Source organism: Nerophis lumbriciformis, linkage group LG19 (genome assembly GCF_033978685.3).
Source record: "Nerophis lumbriciformis linkage group LG19, RoL_Nlum_v2.1, whole genome shotgun sequence".
NCBI lineage: Eukaryota > Metazoa > Chordata > Actinopteri > Syngnathiformes > Syngnathidae > Nerophis > Nerophis lumbriciformis.
The window spans coordinates 41347641-41369361 of NC_084566.2; the positions used below are offsets into that span (position 1 = coordinate 41347641).

Genomic DNA, 21721 nt, shown 5'->3' on the forward strand with positions numbered 1-21721 from the left:
CTTATCTGTGCTGTAAAGTTCAAATTTGAATGACAATAAAAAGGAAGTCTAAGTCTAAGTCTAATTTAAGTGTAATTGCTTGTTACTGTATGACTGTAGACTACTCCAGCAGACTTACACTCAAGCTAGCTAGCTGTTCCTGTACTTGTTACATGATTTTGGGGCCAATATCTCTAGCTAGCTAGGTTTATGTACCACCACAGTCTCGTAATGAACCGAATATATTTCTCCGTTAGCCGTGATGCTAATTTTCTCTATGTTAAATCCCATTCATTTATGCTAACAATGTTAGCGATCAGAATTGACCTTTTTTGTGACGTGTAAAGTTCAACTAGCAAATACTAAATGAAAAGGTGTAGTTTCCTCTGCCTTCTGTTCTGCTAGCCATTCTGTTGTCATACAAGAATGTAGCTTATAGTTTGATTTAGCATGCTGATTGACTGTTCATTTATTCATCTAGCCTATTTCTATTCATTTGTCCATCAGTAACATATTTTTAAAGACTACTCCAATTGCATACCTGCCAACTTTTGAAATCAGAAAAACCTAGTAGCCAGGGTCCAGGGGCCGCAGGCCCCTGTAGGTCCAGGACAAAGTCCTGGTGGGGGGTTCAGGCTTCGCCCCCCGACGCAAAATGATTATTAGCATTCAGACAGGTTAAAATGTTGCTAAAACCATCACTTTTCTATCAGTCACAGTGACTTTTCAAAACAAAAATATTACAGCAAAAATCATATGGGTTGATTGACATGTTTATTCTGTAAGCTAACTTCAATAGTTTGAAATTATTTTGACAGTTAATGCCAGTTATCCTGTCAACCTTTCACAAGACTTCAATTTGTTAATTGAAAGTATAAACACTATAAACACTTTTTACAGTAAACAAATGGTAAAACAGTACTAAACAATTCCATTAAAAAAAAAATTGGTGTCATTATTAACTTTCTGTCCAAGCTTGTATAATCTACTGCCTTGTTCAATTGTAAAAAATATTCTGTGCCTAAAATTCACATTTCTATCACAATTATCATACTGTAAACATGGTAAGCTAACTTCATTAAAATTAATAGTCCTGTCAATAGCATGGAATTACAATTCAAATGTAGTTTTTTTGTAAGCCTTTCAAAAGAATTCCATCCATCCATCCATTTTCTACCGCTTATTCCCTTTGGGGTCGCAGGGGGTGCTGGAGCCTATCTCAGCTACAATCGGGCGGAAGGCAGGGTACACCCTGGACAAGTCGCCACCTCATCGCAGGTCAAAAGAATTCAAAATATGAAAAATTAATGAAAATTAATTTAAGCCATCAGACACTTGAAAAGTGGCACATCACATCTCTAATGTAATCATTTGAACTTTTCAACAGAAATAGCACTGCAAAAATATTAAGGACATACTTCTGTATTTTGGTAGTTATGCTGTCAACATTTAACAAGATTTCTTCAACTTGGACTTGAAAGCATAAATAGTATAAACACTTTTAACAGTATAACAGTACTAAACAATTCCAATAGATAACATTGGTGTCATTACCTTTTGCTCAATTATTGCCTCTGTAAATAAAACTTCGGCATTTATCACATCCAAAGAATCTGTTTGGGCGACGAAAAACGTTGAAAGTTTCCACTTGTATCGCTAGCAACGGCATTAGACTTGTGTTTTTTTGTCCCAACGTGGTCTTTTACATCGCTAATTCCTCCGTGTCCGATCGAAAAATCTTGTCTGCACAAGGTGCAATTCGCGTAGTTTTCACCCTTTTTTTTTTTAATTAATGAAAAACCGTATTTTTTATCACTGCAACCGTAACCCAGAATAGGTTGATGAAAACCGTACTAATTACGGGAAAACCGGAGTAGTTGGCAGGTATGAAATTGTCCCACAAGTTGAAGCCGATAAACGGCATTATTGCTGTTTTGTTTACCTGTGGAAGGCGGAGAATAGGCTGCTGGGAGACAACATGAGAGGACCCCGCGGAAGGATGGTGCCGCCGTCGTTGACCCACTGCAGGTAGCCCCTGGTCATGTCCGCCATGCCAATGGCGCGCGCTGAGCAGTACAGGAACTTATAGCCGTTCCTGCCGCACAGGAGAGCGAGACAGCACTCAGAATAGCACGCTAATTAGATCAGCTATATAAAGACACAAAGTGAAATGACTGTTTTACCAAAATATGCATCTTCATTATTATACACTGAGGTCCTTTTACATCTATATTTAGTGAAAATGTAAGCACTGAAGCTTGTTAGGCGCACACATGCTGGTGATGGTAGAGGCAAACCCTGCAGTGCAGACTACAGGGAATCAACACTACCTCCCTGTCATCAATCAGTGTTGTTGTGTTGCGCTTACTCGGCTACTGAGTGGTAGAGCTTGGCAATTCCCTGGTGCGTCCAGTCTTTCCCTAACTGCGGCAAGATCTGTCCAAACACATCAGACCTGGAAGCAGCGAGAAACACAAAAATGAAGCCGCCGTCATTTCACCGCATGATAGATAGAACAGGACACTGTAAAAAGAAGCATTAGCGGCATGCAGGAAGTCTTATGTGGGCTTCAATACACAAATGTAAATGAGCTCATTATAGCCCCTGTAGTTCTTCTTGCCGCTACGCCAAAAAAGCCACATGTCACAGGACTCCTGCGGGGTCGCGGAGATAATAAGGCGCGATCATTCTAACTGGTTTTGATGTGGACCACCTAGGCGCCTCGCCGGGCGAGCTTTTGAGGGAAGGAAGTAGACTTCAATTGCATTTCAGCAGTGACAGGAGTTAGCCGTAAGCTAATTAAATGGCATAGCACAAATAGAAATGATAATGGAAGGAGAAAACATCTGCTATTTTGAGAAAGACGGAGGAGGCAATTAAGAAAGAAGAAGTGATCTGTAGTTATCACCTGTTTTGATACATAGTGCTTCTGCACTTCATTGGCTTTACCAAGAATACAACTCATAAAGAAGCCCAGTTTTAGATCCACGTGTGGGCTTGTCACAGGCTGATAGCTTCATTCCCTCCTCATACCTGCCAACTTTTGAAATCAGAAAAACCTAGTAGCCAGGGTCCAGGGGCCGCAGGCCCCGGTAGGTCCAGGACAAAGTCCTGGTGGGGGGTTCAGGCTTCGCCCCCGACGCAAAATGATTATTAGCATTCATCCATCCATCCATCCATCCATCCATCCATCTTCTTCCGCTTATCCGAGGTCGGGTCGCGGGGGCAGCAGCCTAAGCAGGGAAGCCCAGACTTCCCTCTCCCCAGCCACTTCGTCCAGCTCTTCCTGTGGGACCCCGAGGCGTTCCCAGGCCAGCCGGGAGACATAGTCTTCCCAACGTGTCCTGGGTCTTCCCCGCGGCCTCCTACCGGTCGGACGTGCCCTAAACACCTCCCTAGGGAGGCGTTCGGGTGGCATCCTGACCAGATGCCCGAACCACCTCATCTGGCTCCTCTCGATGTGGAGGAGCAGCGGCTTTACTTTGAGCTCCTCCCGGATGGCAGAGCTTCTCACCCTATCTCTAAGGGAGAGCCCCGCCACCCGGCGGAGGAAACTCATTTCGGCCGCTTGTACCTGTGATCTTGTCCATTCGGTCATAACCCAAAGCTCATGACCATAGGTGAGGATGGGAACGTAGATCGACCGGTAAATTGAGAGCTTTGCCTTCCGGCTCAGCTCCTTCTTCACCACAACGGATCGATACAGCGTCCGCATTACTGAAGACGCCGCACCGATCCGCCTGTCGATCTCACGATCCACTCTTCCCTCACTCGTGAACAAGACTCCGAGGTACTTGAACTCCTCCACTTGGGGCAAGATCTCCTCCCCAACCCGGAGATGGCACTCCACCCTTTTCCGGGCGAGAACCATTGACTCGGACTTGGAGGTGCTGATTCTCATCCCAGTCGCTTCACACTCGGCTGCGAACCGATCCAGTGAGAGCTGAAGATCCTGGCCAGAAGAAGCCATCAGGACCACATCATCTGCAAAAAGCAGAGACCTAATCCTGCAGCCACCAAACCAGATCCCCTCAACGCCTTGACTGCGCCTAGAAATTCTGTCCATAAAAGTTATGAACAGAATGGGTGACAAAGGGCAGCCTTGGCGGAGTCCAACCCTCACTGGAAACGTGTCCGACTTACTACCGGCAATGCGGACCAAGCTCTGACACTGATCATACAGGGAGCGGACTGCCACAATAAGACAGTCCGATACCCCATACTCTCTGAGCACTCCCCACAGGACTTCCCGAGGGACACGGTCGAATGCCTTCTCCAAGTCCACAAAACACATGTAGACTGGTTGGGCAAACTCCCATTAGCATTCAGACAGGTTAAAATGTTGCTAAAACCATCACTTTTCTATCAGTCACAGTGACTTTTCAAAACAAAAATATTACAGCAAAAATCATATGGGTTGATTGACATGTTTATTCTGTAAGCTAACTTCAATAGTTTGACATTATTTTGACAGTTAATGCCAGTTATCCTGTCAACCTTTCACAAGACTTCAATTTGTTAATTGAAAGTATAAACAGTATAAACACTTTTTACAGTAAACAAATGGTAAAACAGTACTAAACAATTCCATTAAAAAAAAAATTGGTGTCATTATTAACTTTCTGTCCAAGCTTGTATAATCTACTGCCTTGTTCAATTGTAAAAAATATTCTGTGCCTAAAATTCACATTTCTATCACAATTATCATACTGTAAACATGGTAAGCTAACTTCATTAAAATTAATAGTCCTGTCAATAGCATGGAATTACAATTCAAATGTAGTTTTTTTGTAAGCCTTTCAAAAGAATTCAAAATATGAAAAATTAATGAAAATTAATTGAAGCCATCAGACACTTGAAAAGTGGCACATCACATCTCTAATGTAATCATTTGAACTTTTCAACAGAAATAGCACTGCAAAAATATTAAGGACATACTTCTGTATTTTGGTAGTTATGCTGTCAACATTTAACAAGATTTCTTCAACTTGGACTTGAAAGCATAAATAGTATAAACACTTTTAACAGTATAACAGTACTAAACAATTCCAATAGATAACATTGGTGTCATTACCTTTTTGTGGCTAAAATCCGAAAAACGTTGAAAGTTTTCCACTTGTATCGCTAGCAACGGCATTAGACTTGTGTTTTTTTGTCCCAACGTGGTCTTTTACATCGCTAATTCCTCCGTGTCCGATCGAAAAATCTTGTCTGCACAAGGTGCAATTCGCGTAGTTTTCACCCTTTTTGGAACGGATAATTATTCCCGGATAGGCTTTTGAATATTCTTCACGGAATGACTGCAGTTTTCTTTTCGGTTTAAGACTCGTATGCGATTTTTCTCCGGCTGATTCCATGATCGTTCGCTCGTTTGGAAACAATGGCAACTGGTGCCTCGTGCTTGGCAGCGGTGCTATAAATAGCCTCGCGGAATGGCTCGATAGGAAGTTACGGGAAGCAGGTCGAATGTCATTGTTGTTACGCGATTTCGTGAATAAAACTTTTAAAAAAATATTCTTTTTTAATTAATGAAAAACCGTATTTTTTTATCACTGCAACCGTAACCCGGAATAGGTTGATGAAAACCGTACTAATTACAGGAAAACCGGAGTAGTTGGCAGGTATGCCTCATTAAACAAACTTTGCAGGAGATGTTTCCTGTCATAACGTGTGACTTAAAGAGGACCTATGATGATTTTTACACTTTTCTCACTTATAAATGTTGCTACAATGTTGCCTATTAGTGTTAAAAATGCCAAAGTGTCAAATCATAAGAGTGTCAAGTAATAATAATAATAATAATAATAATAACTGGGATTTATATAGCGCTTTTCTAAGTACCCAAAGTCGCTTTACATGTAGAACCCATCATTCATTCACACCTGGTGGTGGTAAGCTACTTTCATAGCCACAGCTGCCCTGGGGTAGACTGACGGAAGCGTGGCTGCAATTTGCGCCAACGGCCCCCCCGACCACCACCTATCATTCATCATTCAATTCACCGGTGTGAGTGGCACCGGAGGCAAAGGGTGAAGTGTCCCGCCCAAGGACACAACGGCAGCGATTTTTTGGATGGTAAGAGGCGGGGAGCGAACCTTCAACCCTCAGGTTTCTGGCACGGTTGCTCTACCCACTACGCCATGCCGCGCCAGTAGATTAAAAACATCATAGGTCCCCTCAAGCAAGCATCAAACGAGTTTGAGGAATACGAAAGAAGCATTCCGGCGGCGCAGACTCACTTGGTGATGGTGCCGTCAATGTCAGAGATGATGACTTTGTCATCCCAGTTCCACAAGTAGATGGTGCCCTCGCAGCGGCATGTGCCTTGGTACTGGGTGGTAATGCTGAATGTCACATCGTTGGGACCTTCCTTCAGTTTCAGACTAGCCTAACAAACATAAGAAAAGCACTCAAATGGGTTTCAAAAATATAATTTGCTACTTGACATGAAAAGGTACTGGAAGCTTTAATGGTGTGAGTACCACATCCGTCCAGCAGATGGAGATCTGTTCTTTCAAATTCACAGTACCACTACTTCAATTTCATCTTACATTAAAATGCTGATTGATAATGAATGAACAAAATAGAAAAAGCAAATGCACTCACTATCTGAGCAGAAGAGAGGCGCAGTGACTTCCTGTAAGTGTGCGTGCTGGCGTGCTGCTGGCCATCACTCAGCTGCAGTCTCTCCTGACACGACGCAGCACTCACCTCTTTGCCCTCCTCATCGCTGGAAGAGTCGGTGGTCTTAATCCTTTAAAGTAGCAGTCAAAATATTTTCAATTACGCGCAAACTTTACCCAAAAGTTCCATCCATCCATCCATCCATCTTCTTCCGCTTATCCGAGGTCGGGTCGCGGGGGCAGCAGCTTAAGCAGGGAAGCCCAGACTTCCCTCTCCCCAGCCACTTCGTCCAGCTCCTCCCGGGGGATCCCGAGGCGTTCCCAGGCCAGCCGGGAGAGATAGTCTTCCCAGCGTGTCCTGGGTCTTCCCCGTGGCCTCCTACCGGTCGAACGTGCCCGAAACACCTTCCTAGGGAGGCGTTCGGGTGGCATCCTGACCAGATGCCCGAACCACCTCATCTGGCTCCTCTCGATGTTGAGGAGCAGCGGCTTTACTTTGAGCTCCTCCCGGATGGCAGAGCTTCTCACCCTATCTCTAAGGGAGAGCCCCGCCACTCGGCGGAGGAAACTCATTTCGGCCGCTTGTAACCGTGATCTTGTCCTTTCGGTCATGACCCAAAGCTCATGACCATAGGTGAGGATGGGAACGTAGATCGACCGGTAAATCGAGAGCTTTGCCTTCCGGCTCAGCTCCTTCTTCACCACAACGGATCGATACAGCGTCCGCATTACTGAAGACGCCGCACCGATCCGCCTGTCGATCTCACGATCCACTCTTCCCCCACTCGTGAACAAGACTCCGAGGTACTTGAACTCCTCCACTTGGGGCAAGATCTCCTCCCCAACCCGGAGATGGCACTTCACCCTTTTCCGGGAGAGAACCATGGACTCGGACTTGGAGGTGCTGATTCCCATCCCAGTCGCTTCACACTCGGCTGCGAACCGATCCAGCGAGAGCTGAAGATCTTGGCCAGAGGAAGCCATCAGGACCACATCATCTGCAAATAGCAGAGACCTAATCCTGCAGCCACCAAACCAGATCCCCTCAACGCCCTGACTGCGTCTAGAAATTCTGTCCATAAAAGTTATGAACAGAATCGGTGACAAAGGGCAGCCTTGGCGGAGTCCAACCCTCACTGGAAACGTGTCCGACTTACTGCCGGCAATGCGGACCAAGCTCTGGCACTGATTATACAGGGAGCGAACTGCCACAATAAGACAGTCCGTTACCCCATACTCTCTGAGCACTCCCCACAGGACTTCCCGGGGTACACGGTCGAATGCCTTCTCCAAGTCCACAAAGCACATGTGGACTGGTTGGGCAAACTCCCATGCACCCTCAAGGACCCTGCCGAGAGTATAGAGCTGGTCCACAGTTCCACGACCAGGACGAAAACCACACTGTTCCTCCTGAATCCGAGGTTCGACTATCCGGCGTAGCCTCCTCTCCAGTACACCTGAATAGACCTTACCGGGAAGGCTGAGGAGTGTGATCCCACGATAGTTGGAACACACCCTCCGGTTCCCCTTCTTAAAACCCAAAAGTTATCTTTTTTTTAAAGTTTTGTACTTACAATAAGGTGAGATTCTCCTGTGCAATGGAGGATCCTTCCTCCCCTGAATGCAACTCCTCCTTGGTTTCAAGCTTAGTCTCAGACTGCAAAAAAGGAGGGGACCAAACAGATCTGATACCAGTGTTCTTACACCAATTTATTCCAAAACAAATCACTGATGCTGCACCAACCTGCTTGATTGCACTGTCTGCCCTTTTTCGCCAGAACCACCAGCGGCCTGACTTCTTTGGCATTTTCTCTTTCATCCAGGCCTCCTCAGCAGCCTGCAGCACACAAGGCAGCATCACATACATGCCAGTAGCAATAGCACAACAACCTGTGCAGTACAAATTACATGTAAAACATTTCTATGCGAGCACACTAAAAATGTTTTGCGTATCAATACACTACCGAGTGGTTTAAAGTATTGGTTTAAAATACTACACGGTCTAGCTCCATCCTATCTTGCTGATTGCATTGTACCATATGTCCCGGCAAGAAATCTGTGTTCTAAGAACTCCGGCTTATTAGTGATTCCCAAAGCCCAAAAAAAGTCTGCGGGCTATAGAGCGTTTTCTATTGGGGCTCCAGTACTATGGAATGTTCTACTGGTAACAGTTAGAGATGCTACCTCAGTAGAAGCATTTAAGTCCCATCCTAAAACTCATTTGTATACTCTAGGCTTTAAATAGACCCCCCTTTTTAGACCAGTTGATCTGCCGTTTCTTCTGCTCTGCCCCCCCTCTCCTTCGTGGAGGGGGGGCACAGGTTCGGTGGCCACGGATGAAGCGCTGGCTGTCCAGGGTCGGAACCCAGGGTGGACCACTCGTCTGTGCATCAGTTGGGGACGTCTCTGCGCTGCTGACCTGTCTCCGCTCGGGATGGTCTCCTGCTGGCCCCACTATGGACTGGACTCTCACTATTATGTTAGATCCACTATGGACTGGACTCTCACTATTATGTTAGATCCACTATGGACTGGACTCTCACTATTATGTTAGATCCACTATGGACTGGACTCTCACTATTATGTTAGATCCACTATGGACTGGACTCTCACACTATTATGTTAGATCCACTATGGACTGGACTCTCACTATTATGTTAGATCCACTATGGACTGGACTCTCACACTATTATGTTAGATCCACTATGGACTGGACTCTCACACTATTATGTTAGATCCACTATGGACTGGACTCTCACACTATTATGTTAGATCCACTATGGACTGGACTCTCACTATTATGTTAGATCCACTATGGACTGGACTCTCACACTATAATGTTAGATCCACTATGGACTGGACTCTCACTATTATGTTAGATCCACTATGGACTGGACTCTCACTATTATGATAGATCCACTATGGACTGGACTCTCACTATTATGTTAGATCCACTATGGACTGGACTGTCACTATTATGTTAGATCCACTATGGACTGGACTCTCACTATTATGTTAGATCCACTATGGACTGGACTCTCACTATTATGTTAGATCCACTATGGACTAGACTCTCACTATTATGTTAGATCCACTATGGACTGGACTCTCACTATTATGGTAGATCCACTATGGACTGGACTCTCACACTATTATGTTAGATCCACTATGGACTGGACTCTCACACTATTATGTTAGATCCACTATGGACTGGACTCTCACTATTATGTTAGATCCACTATGGACTGGACTCTCACACTATTATGTTAGATCCACTATGGACTGGACTCTCACACTATTATGTTAGATCCACTATGGACTGGACTCTCACTATTATGTTAGATCCACTATGGACTGGACTCTCACACTATTATGTTAGATCCACTATGGACTAGACTCTCACTATTATGTTAGATCCACTATGGACTGGACTCTCACTATTATGTTAGATCCACTATGGACTGGACTCTCACACTATTATGTTAAATCCACTATGAACTGGACTCTCACTATTATGTTAGATCCACTATGGACTAGACTCTCACACTATTATGTTAGATCCACTATGGACTGGACTCTCACTATTATGTTAGATCCACTATGGACTGGACTCTCACTATTATGTTAGATCCACTATGGACTGGACTCTCACTATTATGTTAGATCCACTATGGACTAGACTCTCACTATTATGTTGGATCCACTATGGACTGGACTGTCACTATTATGTTAGATCCACTATGGACTGGACTCTCACACTATTATGTTAGATCCACTATGGACTGGACTCTCACACTATTATGTTAGATCTATGGACTAGACTCTCACTATTATGTTTGATCCACTATGGACTGGACTCTCACTATTATGTTAGATCCACTATGGACTGGACTCTCACTATTATGTTAGATCCACTATGGACTGGACTCTCACTATTATGTTAGATCCACTATGGACTGGACTCTCACTATTATGTTAGATCCACTATGGACTGGACTGTCACTATTATGTTAGATCCACTATGGACTGGACTCTCACACTATTATGTTAGATCCACTATGGACTGGACTCTCACACTATTATGTTAGATCTATGGACTGGACTCTCACTATTATGTTAGATCCACTATGGACTGGACTCTCACACTATTATGTTAGATCCACTATGGACTGGACTCTCACTATTATGTTAGATCCACTATGGACTAGACTCTCACTATTATGTTAGATCCACTATGGACTGGACTCTCACTATTATGTTAGATCCACTATGGACTGGACTCTCACACTATTATGTTAGATCCACTATGGACTGGACTCTCACTATTATGTTAGATCCACTATGGACTGGACTCTCACACTATTATGTTAGATCCACTATGGACTGGACTCTCACACTATTATGTTAGATCCACTATGGACTGGACTCTCACTATTATGTTAGATCCACTATGGACTGGACTCTCACTATTATGTTAGATCCACTATGGACTGGACTCTCACTATTATGTTAGATCCACTATGGACTGGACTCTCACTATTATGTTAGATCCACTATGGACTGGACTCTCACTATTATGTTAGATCCACTATGGACTAGACTCTCACTATTATGTTAGATCCACTATGGACTGGACTCTCACTATTATGTTAGATCCACTATGGACTGGACTCTCACTATTATGTTAGATCCACTATGGACTGGACTCTCACACTATTATGTTAGATCCACTATGGACTAGACTCTCACTATTATGTTAGATCCACTATGGACTGGACTCTCACACTATTATGTTAGATCCACTATGGACTGGACTCTTACAATATTATGCTCCTTCTTTTTGTCTATCCTCGTGTTGTGGGGCAGACTGGCTCGTACATGCACCTGCATCCTCCACTATTGCCATTTCTAATTCGAAGCAGCATATGGTTCTAACTTATATCTCAGTAGACTCGCTATGGAAGGGGTAAAAACCACTACATGGATGACGGGGAGAAGACTCAGTCGAAGTGGAGCCATGTAAATAAGACCGCCCACAAAACAGCGCATCCTCAAAAGACGGACAGAAAGCTGCTTAAAGACATCATCTATACAACATTTGGACCAAAGAACTACCATTACATATTATGGAAACCACAAGGTAGTGTTTTAGAAGTAGAAAAACCATCATATTAGGGCCCCTTTAAGCAAGAAGCTCATACAACATACTGACATGTTTAAAGAAACAAGCATAGCATGTTCTCCAGGTACATGGAAGATCTGATAGGATTTATTTGTGTCTTATTATTCAACAATTATTACAGTGTCTGATATCATTTATCCCTGAATTAATTATCTTATCTTATAAACTAATGAGAACCACAGTGTCGGATATGATTTATTACTAAATGAATTATTTTATTATTGAATAATTGTAATTATTGTCCCTCGTTTATCACTGTTTGTTGGTTCCGGGCCTGATTGCGATAAAGGAACTCCCGCAAAGTGGGAATCAATCGAATATTTCAATAGCTAGAGCATAAAATAAAACGTGTCTGCAACCTTTTAAATACGTTTTTGAACTTTACGAGAGCCCGGTAGATATGAAATAACCACCCCCTTTCAGTCACCTTTTCACTCTTTTAATTCAATATAGCAATGCTGCCTGAGGCTGAGCCAATCAGGGGCTATGATACTGAACAGCGTGCTCTAATTGGTTTGGATTCCTCTTTTGGTCAATTCTACTTTAGTAATAATATTTTTCGTTTAATTAGCTAATGTTTATGCTTGAACATGCTCAAATTAAGCCAACATTTTTTCACAATATGTTTTACAAAAAAACAATTCCACAATATTTGAAGCGCGATGTGGGAAGGGACATTAAAACTGCAGTTTTCCTGAATTTATTATTTTATGAGTACCACAGGGTTCTATTTAATTTATTTCAGGATTCTGTATTTCATGACTAACACAATCTGTTATGTATTCTTGAAGTAATTATTTTATCTCATTATTTAATGAGTACCACAGTGTCTGACATTTGTTCCTGAATTCCATCATACATTAATTAATGAATACCATAGTGTCTGATATGATTTATTTTTTAATTCCATCATTTTTTATTTAATGAATAGCACAGTATAATTAGCACAATATAATGTATTCCTGAATGCTGAATTGTTTATTATAAACCACAGTGTCTAATATATTTTACTCCTGCATTAATTCATTAATTAGTTTGTCATGTCTGTATTATCATGTTTTGTTTTAAGTCATGTTTTGTTTAGTTTCTATCTTTTCACTCCCTTGTCTGGTCACCATAGCAACCATTAGTTTTCACCTGTCACGTCACGCACCTGTTTCACGTTTTGAGTCACGCACCTGCTTTCACTAATCATGTCCATAGTATTTAAGTTCATTCATTTTCTGTTGTTCGTCCTGACGACCTCACCCCATATATGCTTCTGCACACCCTTATGATCCTTGCTAATCTTTTTTTATGCCGGTTCCATGCCAAGTAAGTTTTTGTTTATCAAGCCACAGTTTATGTTTTGTTTAATTGTTCATAGTTTCCGCCACTGTGCGTGCTTTTCATTTGTACTTTTTTGCTATAGTCTTTTGGCTTCATAGTTTATTCTCCGCCACTGTGCGCGCTTTTTCGTTTTTTTTGATATATTAAATAAATCATGTACCGGTACCTTAATTCCCGTCTCGCCCGTGCCAACTTTCCGTTGCATCCCGGAAAAGCAAACACCCAAGACCAAGTTTTGACATAGTTTACCCTAGATTCACCTACAATGTCATCAGTTTGAGTTATCCTATAGTCTGGTGTCAGTTTTTTACTTTATGTAGTTATTATTCTTGTATGCCTTGTTATTCAATGAAAATATTACTTATTCACTTATTTGTGCAGCTCTCTATTTTTACTTCTATATTCATTATTTTTTCTTATTGTATTCTGCCAATATCAAAACACTACACATGATGTTGCTTAGATTGTTAAACATCTGTGAAATAAATAAATCAATTGAATTGTGCCGCAGTAAAAGACGTGGCTTGCTTCATGGTAACTCTGCTAAGCATGTTTAAAATAGATGTGGGATTACCATTATTATATACAGTACATTTAAATTACCTTTGGTAAATTCTTCTGGAATGCTTGTAGACTCAGAATCAAGGGAGCAGCGAGAGTCCAGTTATAATATCTGTGTGCACAAAAAGAGTTGACAACCATATAAATTGTTGTGCGTATCAAAGTTAGTTCTTTTAAATGCTTACCTATTTCCTATCTTTACAACAAGGTTGGGGTTATCTATAATTGCAGGATTTTCAGCAAATTCATTGTAGGTAATGATATGCTCCATAAACTTTTCTGCAAAAAAAAAAAAAAAAACAACCTTAAAGGAAGAGTAGAGGAAACAAAAGTTCTAAAATGCGTTTTCAGTAACGTGTACTTCAGGATATACAAGTAAAAGCCAGTAAATTAGAATATTTTGAAAAACTTGATTTATTTCAGTAATTGCATTCAAAAGGTGTAACTTGTACATTATATTTATTCATTGCACACAGACTGATGCATTCAAATGTTTATTTCATTTAATTTTGATGATTTGAAGTGGCAACAAATGAAAATCCAAAATTCCGTGTGTCACAAAATTAGAATATTACTTAAGGCTAATACAAAAAAGGGATTTTTAGAAATGTTGGCCAACTGAAAAGTATGAAAATGAAAAATATGAGCATGTACAATACTCAATACTTGGTTGGAGCTCCTTTTGCCTCAATTACTGCGTTAATGCGGCGTGGCATGGAGTCGATGAGTTTCTGGCACTGCTCAGGTGTTATGAGAGCCCAGGTTGCTCTGATAGTGGCCTTCAACTCTTCTGCGTTTTTGGGTCTGGCATTCTGCATCTTCCTTTTCACAATACCCCACAGATTGTCTATGGGGCTAAGGTCAGGGGAGTTGGCGGGCCAATTTAGAACAGAAATACCATGGTCCGTAAACCAGGCACGGGTAGATTTTGCGCTGTGTGCAGGCGCCAAGTCCTGTTGGAACTTGAAATCTCCATCTCCATAGAGCAGGTCAGCAGCAGGAAGCATGAAGTGCTCTAAAACTTGCTGGTAGACGGCTGCGTTGACCCTGGATCTCAGGAAACAGAGTGGACCGACACCAGCTGGACTGCTGCTGAGTGGTCCAAAGTCATGTTTTCTGACGAAAGCAAATTTTGCATTTCCTTTGGAAATCGAGGTCCCAGAGTCTGGAGGAAGACAGGAGAGGCACAGGATCCACGTTGCCTGAAGTCTAGTGTAAAGTTTCCACCATCAGTGATGGTTTGGGGTGCCATGTCATCTGCTGGTGTCGGTCCACTCTGTTTCCTGAGATCCAGGGTCAACGCAGCCGTCTACCAGCAAGTTTTAGAGCACTTCATGCTTCCTGCTGCTGACCTGCTCTATGGAGATGGAGATTTCAAGTTCCAACAGGACTTGGCGCCTGCACACAGCGCAAAATCTACCCGTGCCTGGTTTACGGACCATGGTATTTCTGTTCTAAATTGGCCCGCCAACTCCCCTGACCTTAGCCCCATAGAAAATCTGTGGGGTATTGTGAAAAGGAAGATGCAGAATGCCAGACCCAAAAACGCAGAAGAGTTGAAGGCCACTATCAGAGCAACCTGGGCTCTCATAACACCTGAGCAGTGCCAGAAACTCATCGACTCCATGCCACGCCGCATTAACGCAGTAATTGAGGCAAAAGGAGCTCCAACCAAGTATTGAGTATTGTACATGCTCATATTTTTCATTTTCATACTTTTCAGTTGGCCAACATTTCTAAAAATCCCTTTTTTGTATTAGCCTTAAGTAATATTCTAATTTTGTGACACACGGAATTTTGGATTTTCATTTGTTGCCACTTCAAATCATCAAAATTAAATGAAATAAACATTTGAATGCATCAGTCTGTGTGCAATGAATAAATATAATGTACAAGTTACACCTTTTGAATGCAATTACTGAAATAAATCAAGTTTTTCAAAATATTCTAATTTACTGGCTTTTACCTGTATATCTTTAATGGCCGTCTTTGTAAGAGTACCTTTGGAGATTTCCGCGTTCTCTGTGAGGCCTCCACACAGCGACAGAGTTACGTCCGGGAGGTCGCTGGCGGAGTCCGAGAGACACTCAGTCCCACTGTCTGCCGCAGCGCTTCCCACCGACTGCGGCGACTGAGAACCGGACGGGATCTCTGTGTCCATCCAGTGCTTACCGGCCGCCTCGGCCTCACTGCGGATGCACAAAGCAGACGGCAACAAATGAGCCTAGAATGAGATTGCGTTTACCCTTTGTGGCGCCGTGCGCTGAGCATTCACAATGGCATTTCTGTCAGTCAGGACGGCCAGCTTTTGTGACATATTCATGACGTAACTCAAATATATCAAACAAAAATGTGGTGTGCTAGGTTGATTTATTTTGTTATATTCACCAACATCCATCCATCCATCCATCGTCTACCGCCTGTCCCTTTTGGGGTCGCAAGGGGTGCTGCAGCCTATCTCAGCTGCATTCGGGCGGAAGGCGGAGTACACCTTGAACAAGTCGCCACCTCATCACAGGGCCAACACAGAGACAACATTCACACGCACATTCACACACTAGGACCAATTTAGACATAAATGTTAGAATAATTATGTGTCAGTTATCACACAACTCTTATGCTTAAAGGCCGTTGCTATAGTTATTATCAATTGTGCTGAAGTTGTACTTTGCTATCTGTGCAAAGGGACATCATCTCATATCAGTGTTGTTTGTGTCCAGAACATCAAGTGCCGTGACGCAGACAGAGCAGAGACAGGGCGATATCACGAGTGTCAGCACATTTGCATTTCATGAACAATTATATATTGTGTCTAACTGGGGTTGCTGAAATTACCCCACCTCCATCAGCAGCAGCTTCAGTGATGTAACCAGGGACCTCCCAAATAAATACTGGAGCACGTGGGCTGGACTTTAGAGCGTAGTTTGGATCTGTAACTAGTAGGGATGTCCAATAATGGCTTTTTTGCCGACAGCCGATATTCCGATATTGTCCAACTCTTAATTACCGATACCGATATCAACCGATACTGATATATACAGTCGTGGAATTAACACATTATTATGCCTAATTTGGACAACCAGGTATGGTGAAGATAAGGTCCTTTTTAAAAAAATAAAATAAAAACATTTTCTTGAATAAAAAAAGAAAGAAAAACAATATAAAAACAGTTACATAGAATCTAGTAATTAATGAAAATGAGTACAATTAACTGTTAAAGGTTAGTACTATTAGTGGACCAGCAGCACGCACAATCATGTGTGCTTACGGCAGTGGTTCTCAAACTTTTTTTGTCATCCCCCACTTTGGACAAGGGGGAGTTTTCAAGCCCCACCTGCCCCCATCACCCCAACAGAGCGCTAATGCCAAGCTTTAACATTTTCAAATTTATTGAACATCAAGTTGTATACATTCGAACTCAATAACATAAAATAACATTAAGTTCAATAATAAATAAAATAACTGTGCAGCTGTGGTATAACTTGCATCAAGTTCAATAATAAATAAAATAACTTCCATCAAGTTCAATAATAAATAAAACAAAAGTGTTATAACTTGCATCAAGTTCAATAATAAATCAAAAAAAGTGTTATAACTTGCATCACGTTCAATAATAAATCAAAAAAACTGTTATAACTTGCATCAAGTTCAATAATAAATCAAAAAAAGTGTTATAACTTGCATCACGTTCAATAATAAATCAAAAAAAGTGTTATAACTTGCATCACGTTCAATAATAAATCAAATAAAAGTGTTATAACTTGCATCAAGTTCAATAATAAATAAAAAAAAGTGTTATAACTTGCATCAAGTTCAATAATAAATAAAAAAAAGTGTTATAACTTGCATCAAGTTCAATAATAAATCAAAAAGTGTTATAACTTGCATCACGTTCAATAATAAATCAAAAAAAGTGTTATAACTTGCATCAAGTTCAATAATAAATCAAATAACTTGCATCAAGTTCAATAATAAATAAAAAAAAGTGTTATAACTTGCATCAAGTTTAATAATAAATAAAACAAGTGTTATAACTTGCATCAAGTTCAATAATAATAAAAAAAAGTGTTATAACTTGCATCAAGTTCAATAATAAATCAAATAAAAGTGTTATAACTTGCATCAAGTTCAATAATAAATCAAATAACTTGCATCAAGTTCAATAATAAATCAAAAAAAGTGTTATAACTTGCATCAAGTTCAATAATAAATAAAACAAAAGTGTTATAACTTGCATCAAGTTCAATAATAAATCAATAAAAGTGTTATAACTTGCATCAAGTTCAATAATAAATAAAAAAAAGTGTTATAACTTGCATCAAGTTCAATAATAAATAAAACAAGTGTTATAACTTGCATCAAGTTCAATAATAAATAAAACAAAAGTGTTATAACTTGCATCAAGTTCAATAATAAATCAAATAACTTGCATCAAGTTCAATAATAAATACAATAAAAGTGCCACTTTGCAATCTTTGCAAAAAAAAAGGAGGAGCTATGCATTTGGCAAGACAGGGCAAGTGACAGCACTTTCCCCCAGGAGAGCCACCTTGCTTCACTGTGAAACAGCACGGCTGTATGATCAGCTCCCATTTCCTCACACAGTGCAGAGAACAGTCGCGCTTTCAGTGGTCGTGTTTTGATCAAATTTACCGCGCTCACAACATCTGTTAAAACCTCATTGAGTTCGGGGCTGAGCTGCCTTGACGCGAGTGCTTCCCGGTGAATGACACAGTGTGTGCCCGTCAGATTTTTGTTTCTCTGCAGGCGCTGGCTCTGGCTCGACGACCTTTGAGGTGCGAGTCACAAATGCATATATTTGTGTAATTGTGATCCACATATTAGCCTGCTACCCATCCGCGCGAAAGTTTGTTCCGCTTAGCCCCGCCCCCATTAGTTACTGTTGCTATGTCTGTCAAACTTTCGCTCGTACCGAGAAATATAAAGCCTACAGTAAAACTAAGTACCGGTAATTTCCATTTATTTATATAGCGGATTTCACAGACAGAATCACAAAGTGATTTACAGTGTGTATAGAAAATGAAAGCATAGTAAAAAAAAAAATCTAAGAATATAATAATTTTAAAAAAAAATTTTAAGTGAAATTTCCTCCCGTTCCTCGCGCCCCACCTGTCATGTCTCTATTCCCCACCAGTGGGGCGCGCCCCACACTTTGAGAAACGCTGGCTTATGGACTGTATCCCTTGCAGACTGTATTGATATATATTGATATATAATGTAGGAACCACAATATTAATGCCAGAAAGAAACAACCCTTTTGTGTGAATGAGTGTAAATGGGGGAGGGAGTTTTTTTTGGGTTGGTGCACTAATTGTATGTGTATCTTGTGTTTTTTATTTTGATTTAAAAAAATTAAAATTAAAAAAATAAAATAAAAACTGATATCGATAATAAAAAAAACGATACCGATAATTTCCGATATTACATTTTAAAGCAATTATTCGGCCGATATTATCGGACATCTCTAGTAACTAGAGTACAGCCCAAAAACGTCTCTCCTCATTGAGCCAAATTTAACTCTGTCTCTGCATGATTCCTTGCTTCTTGTCTGTTTAATAGATGTCATCAGTGTTTTAACCTGACAATTTAGACATCTACTTCAAAAAAAGCTTCTAAAATACACTTTAAAGGGTTGTTGTGCTTGCACACATACATACACATTCACACAGGGAGGTAGCAAGTCTGACAGACAGCACTTTTCTCTTAAATATTTGCTATTCCTGCATGCTTTTTGGTGGCATTTTTATGCTGTCCTGTGTATTTGATCAGTGTAGCGTTTGAGTTCAAATGAAACAAACCATCAAGCATCTATCAGATGGTGAAAAGCGGATCAAACAGTTGGGTTTAACCAAACTCGACATGGCGCCCTAACCTGTAACATGATGCTACTTCAAAGTGTTGACAGCAATCTAACCTTTTGGGAAAGTATCTCGCAGCTACGTCGGGCTCAAGTGCCTTCAGGTCATCTAAGTAGATGTCCTCAGGGCCCTGATGGTGGCTCCTCTTAGGGACACCTATGTTGAACAAGATAAATTAGTCAGCATCTTACGAGCGCTCCAGCTAACATCGACCGAGCGTACCTTTCTTTTTAGAGGGCGAGTCACTCTGCTGGCTGGACGGAGTGGAGGTGACCACATTGTATGGCAGGACGTCCACAGGCTCTGTGAGAGTGACGAGACCCTCACACATGGCGGTAGTGGTAGGGGAGCGGGGCTCTGGCTTGACGATGGCGCACACAGAGGGGGACGTGTCCTCTTTTCCGCTAAGCTCACACTCGTTTTCCATGGCCTCTGAGCTGAGGATGACACGGAAGTGGGTGCTCTCTGAAGGGGTGATGGTCATCGTTTTAATTAATTCTGCTTTGTCCTTCTTTGTGACCTGAGCAAAAAAAAAACACTTCAACTCAAAAGCCCAGCCTGGAAGTGTCATCTTGAATGTTGGCAGGGTGCTTTCTTACCCTGGTGGTTTCTGGAAACTCTCCCCAGGTCCACTGCATGTGCGACTCGGCTCTGAGCAAAGACTCTGAGGGTCTCACCACCAGTTCTGAGTCACTCTTGGGCGAAAATGCCTGAGATAAGCTGTGGCTAAAAAGTACAAAGAAATAACTACATTAAAACCAGTTTATTAGCAGTAATTACCTTTTCTCATCAATTAAAAAGTACACATTGAAATTGATGGGTGGACCCTTACATTGTCTAGAGCAGGCCTGGGCAATTATTTTGACTCGAGGGGCTATTTTTAGGAACACTAATACAAACCTCACAATAATGTCTGATTGAATGCTAAAAACGTTATGATAGACGGAATGGAATTTTAAATTTTTTTACTGAATGAGACACCCAGAATCTACATGGAAATAAAGACTGTGGGATGTACAATATTAACTATGAAGGATAAAACACTGAATATTGAGAACATATGAACGTCAAACCCCCTCTCCATCCACATATTTTACTATCAAGCGAAACGCAACAAAAATACAACTAACACAGCGAAATATGAACGTGAAGGGTCCATCCATCCATCCATCTTCTTCCGCTTATCCGAGGTCGGGTCGCGGGGGCAGCAGCTTAAGCAGGGAAGCCCAGACTTCCCTCTCCCCAGCCACTTCGTCCAGCTCCTCCCGGGGGATCCCGAGGTGTTCCTAGGCCAGCCGGGAGACATAGTCTTCCCAGCATGTCCTGGGTCTTCCCCGTGGCCTCCTACCGGTCGGACGTGCCCGAAACACCTTCCTAGGGAGGCGTTCGGGTGGCATCCTGACCAGATGCCCGAACCACCTCATCTGGCTCCTCTCCATGTGGAGGAGCAGCGGCTTTACTTTGAGCTCCCCCCGAATGACAGAGCTTCTCACCCTATCTCTAAGGGAGAGCCCCGCCACTCGGCGGAGGAAACCCGTGCTTTGTACCCGTGATCTTGTCCTTTCGGTCATGACCCAAAGCTCATGACCATAGGTGAGGATGGGAACGTAGATCGACCGGTAAATCGAGAGCTTTGCCTTCCGGCTCAGCTCCTTCTTCACCACAACGGATCGATACAGCGTCCGCATTACTGAAGACGCCGCACCGATCCGCCTGTCGATCTCACGATCCACTCTTCCCTCACTCGTGAACAAGACTCCGAGGTACTTGAACTCCTCCACTTGAGGCAAGATCTCCTCCCCAACCCGGAGATGGCACTCCACCCTTTTCCGGGAGAGAACCATGGACTCGGACTTGGAGGTGCTGATTCCCATCCCAGTCGCTTCACACTCGGCTGCGAACCGATCCAGTGAGAGCTGAAGATCTTGGCCAGATGAAGCCATCAGGACCACATCATCTGCAAAAAGCAGAGACCTAATCCTGCAGCCACCAAACCAGATACCCTCAACGCCCTGACTGCGCCAAGAAATTCTGTCCATAAAGGTTATGAACAGAATCGGTGACAAAGGGCAGCCTTGGCGGAGTCCAACCCTCACTGGAAACGTGTCCGACTTACTGCCGGCAATGCGGACCAAGCTCTGACACTGATCATACAGGGAGCGAACTGC

The 21721-nt window shown here is 42.2% G+C and overlaps 1 protein-coding gene across 2 annotated transcripts in view; it reads right to left on the reverse strand.

Annotated features, from left to right (window-relative positions):
• lpin2 (lipin 2) overlaps window positions 1–21721 on the reverse strand; it is an 84049-nt gene that overhangs the window by 14793 nt on the left and 47535 nt on the right. For both annotated transcript variants that reach the window (XM_061978766.1, XM_061978765.2), the window contains exons 6-17: window positions 20153–20279; window positions 19776–20073; window positions 19610–19709; window positions 15676–15863; window positions 13860–13953; window positions 13717–13786; window positions 8347–8439; window positions 8177–8259; window positions 6586–6733; window positions 6219–6367; window positions 2348–2434; window positions 1922–2074 (exon numbers count right to left, since the gene is read on the reverse strand). In XM_061978766.1, the coding sequence (XP_061834750.1) occupies window positions 1922–2074; window positions 2348–2434; window positions 6219–6367; window positions 6586–6733; window positions 8177–8259; window positions 8347–8439; window positions 13717–13786; window positions 13860–13953; window positions 15676–15863; window positions 19610–19709; window positions 19776–20073; window positions 20153–20279 (1590 nt within the window). The remainder of the gene's footprint in view (window positions 1–1921; window positions 2075–2347; window positions 2435–6218; window positions 6368–6585; window positions 6734–8176; window positions 8260–8346; window positions 8440–13716; window positions 13787–13859; window positions 13954–15675; window positions 15864–19609; window positions 19710–19775; window positions 20074–20152; window positions 20280–21721) is intronic.